This window comes from Centropristis striata, chromosome 13, assembly GCF_030273125.1.
Source record: "Centropristis striata isolate RG_2023a ecotype Rhode Island chromosome 13, C.striata_1.0, whole genome shotgun sequence".
Classification (NCBI taxonomy): domain Eukaryota; kingdom Metazoa; phylum Chordata; class Actinopteri; order Perciformes; family Serranidae; genus Centropristis; species Centropristis striata.
The window spans coordinates 35,866,615-35,871,039 of record NC_081529.1 but is presented as its reverse complement, the minus strand read 5'-3'; the positions used below and the strand labels follow the sequence as shown (position 1 = coordinate 35,871,039).

The 4,425-nt window shown below is 34.0% G+C and overlaps 1 protein-coding gene across 1 annotated transcript in view; it reads left to right on the top strand.

The window, feature by feature from the left end:
* The first annotated feature begins 3,206 nt into the window (after positions 1 to 3,206).
* adap2 (ArfGAP with dual PH domains 2) overlaps positions 3,207 to 4,425 on the top strand; it is an 11,729-nt gene continuing 10,510 nt past the window's right edge. The window contains exon 1 of the mRNA XM_059347155.1: positions 3,207 to 3,417. Within this exon, the coding sequence (XP_059203138.1) occupies positions 3,330 to 3,417 (88 nt within the window). The 5' untranslated portion in view covers positions 3,207 to 3,329. The remainder of the gene's footprint in view (positions 3,418 to 4,425) is intronic.

Here is a 4,425-nt window from a genome sequence, read left to right as displayed (position 1 = left end):
CATCTCAAAATATTAGAATATCATGAAAAATGTTCAATATTTTTTGTCAATCATTTCAGAAAGTGAAACTCATACATTATGTAGATTTATTACACATAGAGTGAAAATTTTCAGGCCTGTTTTTCTTGTAATTTTGATGATTCTGGCTTAGAGAGAATGAAAACACAAAACTCAGTGTCTCAGAAAATTAGAATATTGTGAAAAAGTTTAATATGTGAGTCCCATTTTTGTCTTTTTTGTCATTTTTACATCTATTTTTGGTCATTTTGTGTCTTTTTTTTTACACAGGTACATCTCAAATAATTAGAATATTGTGAAAAAGTTCAATATTTTTTGTCAGTAATTTCAGAAAGTGAAACTCATACATTATATAGATTCATTACACAGAGTGAAATATTTCAAGCCTGTTTTTCTTGTAATTTTGATGATTCTGGCTTAGAGAGAATGAAAACACAAAACTCAGTGTCTCAGAAAATTAGAATATTACATAAGATCAATAAAAAAAAGGATATTTTAAACACAAATGTCAGGCTTCTGAAAGGTATGTTTATTTCTATCCATCAGTACTTGGTTGGGCTCTTTTTGTTTGTGATATATATAGCCAAGCAACCAGGGCCCGGTGGCGGCCAAAAACAGCTGAAAGTTCTCCTCAAACAGAAAGCATTTTAGTCCAATCCGTAGCTCCTATCATTGATCCAACTTCACTTTGAGCATCCTCAGTTCTTCCTGAACGTCTACATATGTGTTTTGTGAAGAAAAATAAAGAAATCGTTTTTTTAAAGCGATCAGAAGAAACCGGGGTCTCTGCTTTCCTCCAGAAATTTTCCCTCCCTTTTCCCATGGCGTTCTATGGGCGGTGGTGGTGTTGGTGGATCATCTGTGCGTCCACGCCAAACTATAACTCTGACAGTTTTACCACACCAATGTGAGGGAGAAGACACATTTTACTACGTTTATATCTATAAATTATTTCTGTAGAGTGGTATCTGCGGCTTCTCTCCCTCTGCACTCTAGCGATTTGAAAACTGTTTGCTGAAACCCTTAGAAAAGTATATATATATATATATATATATATATATATATATATATATATATATATATAAATACATCATTTAATATGTGTAATTGCCAACCAGTGTCATTTTACTGACTGCAGTGACTCAACAGGGACCAGCAGAGGGAGCCATTAGTACAAGAACTGCAATTTAATTTAAGTGAGTTCGTCTTCTATTTGGTGCTTTCTATATAGTTAGGGAGGGGATTTGGAAAACTTCATCTTGTGGGATGTGAAACTTTCCCATCAGAAGCATCAGAGTGACGAATAAGGGTTGTCAAGATGTCAAATGGTGTAACCACAAAATAATGATAAACATGAAATACTTTTTCACCTACAGTGTATTTAACTGGACTTATACATATAATTACTTCATTTAAAAAAAAATCAGATTTCTGAGTATTTCTACATTTACACATTTCGTCAATATTGAGAAGAACATATTCTAAAAACAACCATTTTTTTTAAAGTTTTGACAAATTATGTAAAATTTGTTATAAACCATAATGTTGCAATGTAAACGTGGATTGTATTTTTTTTTTTTCTCATTTGAGAATGTATATAGATATAGATATATATTTTTATGTAAAAAAAAAATTACTGGTTACACCAACTGACAATGGATTAGATCATGTCATTGACTTTTGTTGTTAGATTCAAATTTTGAGATAATATCTTTAGGTTAAAAAATGATGGGCTGTCCAGTCTTATCGAGTATGAAGTTTTCCATTTCCCTCCAAAATAACTTCCTCTGGTTCCTCACCACTCTTGAATGGATTTCAGCGGTGTTTTTTTCCACCATTTTTTGTTAATTTGTGTCTTTTTTTGTTCATTTGTTTCTTTTTTTGTTCATTTGTGTCTTTTTTTGTTCATTTTGTGTCTGTTTTTGTTCATTTGTGTCTTTTTTTTTGTTCATTTTGTGTCTTTTTTTTTTGTTCATTTTGAGTCTATTTCTTTATTTGGTGTCTATTTGTTTTACAGTGCAGTAATTTTACATATTCATGCTCTAATGCATGTTTAACAGTTTAAATAGGAATACAAAAGGTTTGAAGCAAATAAAGAATAACCACTTACTGTGATTTCTTTTTTTTTCAGTGCAAGAACAGCAGACCAACATTAATTACAAGAAATTATTTTGTGCATTTTTACACTGCACTTTAAGATTTCATGTTTTGTTCATTTTGTGTCTTTTTTGTTCATTTGTGTCTTTTTTGTTCATTTTGTGTCTTTTTTTGTTCATTTTGTGTCTTTTTTTGTTAATTTGTGTCCATTTTGTTAATTTTGTGTCTTTTTTTGTTCATTTTGTGTCTTTTTTTGTTCATTTTGTGTCTTTTTTTGTTCATTTTGTGTCTTTTTTGTTCATTTTGTCATTTTTTTGATCATTTTGAGTCTATTTGTTTATTTTGAGTCTATTTGTTTATTTTGTGTCTATTTGTTTACAGTGCAGTCATTTTACATATTTCATGCTCAAATTCATGTTTAACAGTATAAATAGGAATACAAAAGGTTTGAAGCAAATAAAAAATAACCACTTACTGTGATTTATTTTTTTTTTTTTGTGCAAGAACAGCAGACCAACATTAATTGCAAGAAGTAATTTTGTGCATTTTTTACACTGATTTCATGCATGTAGTTGTACTGAGGGCCACTTCAAGTGAGGGTGAGGCCGTATGTGGCCCCCGGGCCTCCAGTTGACCATCCCTGCATCTAGATAATCAGCTGTAATCAGCAGGCTCAGCAGTGGGAGGACCGGTTTATGAATGACTGTTTAATAGGAAGCAGTAAAACAAGGCCAGCCCAGTGACAGCAGAGAGAGGGAGAGAGAGGACAGAGAGAGAGAGAGGGAGAGAGAGGAGGGAGAGACAGAGAGAGAGAGAGAGGGAGAGAGAGAGGAGGTGGAGAGAGAGGAGAGAGAGGGGAGAGAGAGAGGAGAGAGAGAGGAGGGAGAGAGAGAGAGAGAGAGAGAGAGAGAGAGAGAGAGGGAGAGAGAGAGAGAGGGAGAGAGAGAGAGAGAGAGAGAGGGAGAGAGAGAGAGGGAGAGAGAGAGAGAGAGAGAGAGAGAGAGAGAGAGAGAGAGAGAGAGAGAGAGAGAGAGAGAGAGAGAGAGGCCCTCCTGGTCTGTTGAAACATCAGAAACTTTTCTGTCCGCAAGTTCCACTTTTGATTTGGACGTTTTGACAGTTGCATTATTTCACCACGAGTGGAACTATGTGACCACCATGTTTGTCTCGGACAGCGGGATTGATTTAAGAGGAGAAAGAGACTTTTCAGCGACATGTCAAACCACGAGAGGAACAAGAAGATGCTGCTGGAGCTGCTGAAGCGGCCGGAGAACAGCCGCTGCGCTGACTGCGGAGCCCCCGGTGAGGAAGGCTTCATTATTATTAATATCACATATATATACTGGGAATAATGGGGAGTTCATGTCCCGGTGAGAAAGGCTTCATTATTATTATTATCACATATATATACTGGGAATAATGGGGAGTTCATGTCCCGGTGAGAAAGGCTTCATTATTATTATTATCACATATATATACTGGGAATAATGAGGAGTTCATGTCCCGGTGAGAAAGGCTTCATTATTATTATTATCACATATATATACTGGGAATAATGGGGAGTTCATGTCCCCGGTGAGAGAAAAGGGTTCATTATTATTATTATCACATATATATACTGGGAATAATGGGGAGTTCATGTGGGAACAGTGGTGGGAGAAGTACTAATACCACACTGTGAAATTACTCCACTACAGTAAAATTCCTGCATTCAAACATGTACTTAAAGTATCAAAAGTAAAAGTACTCGTTATGCAGAATGGACCCACTCTGATTGTTTTATATATTCTATATATATATTTTTAAAAATTGGTAATTTTGTGCTTTTTTTTGGAAAATATTGTCATTTTTTGTCCTTTTTTTTGGTAATTTTGTGTCTTTTTACATATTTTTTGGAACTTTTGTGGCTTTTTTAAAGATAATTTCGGTTATTTTTTGTTTATTTTACATCGTCTTTGGTAATTAAATTAAAATTAAAATTAAAAATACTAATACCACACTGTGAAATTACTCCACTACAGTAAAATTCCTGCATTCAAAAATGTACTTAAAGTATCAAAAGTAAAAGTACTCGTTATGCAGAATGGACCCACTCTGATTGTTATACAGTACAGGCCAAAAGTTTGGACACACCTTCTCATTCAATGCGTTTCCTTTATTTTCATGACTATTTACATTGTAAATTCATCAAAACTATTAATGAACACATGTGGAATTATGTACTTAACAAAAAAGTGTGAAATAACTGAAAACATGTCTTATATTCTAGTAAGCAAAGGGTGGTTACTTTGAGGAATCTAAAATACAAGA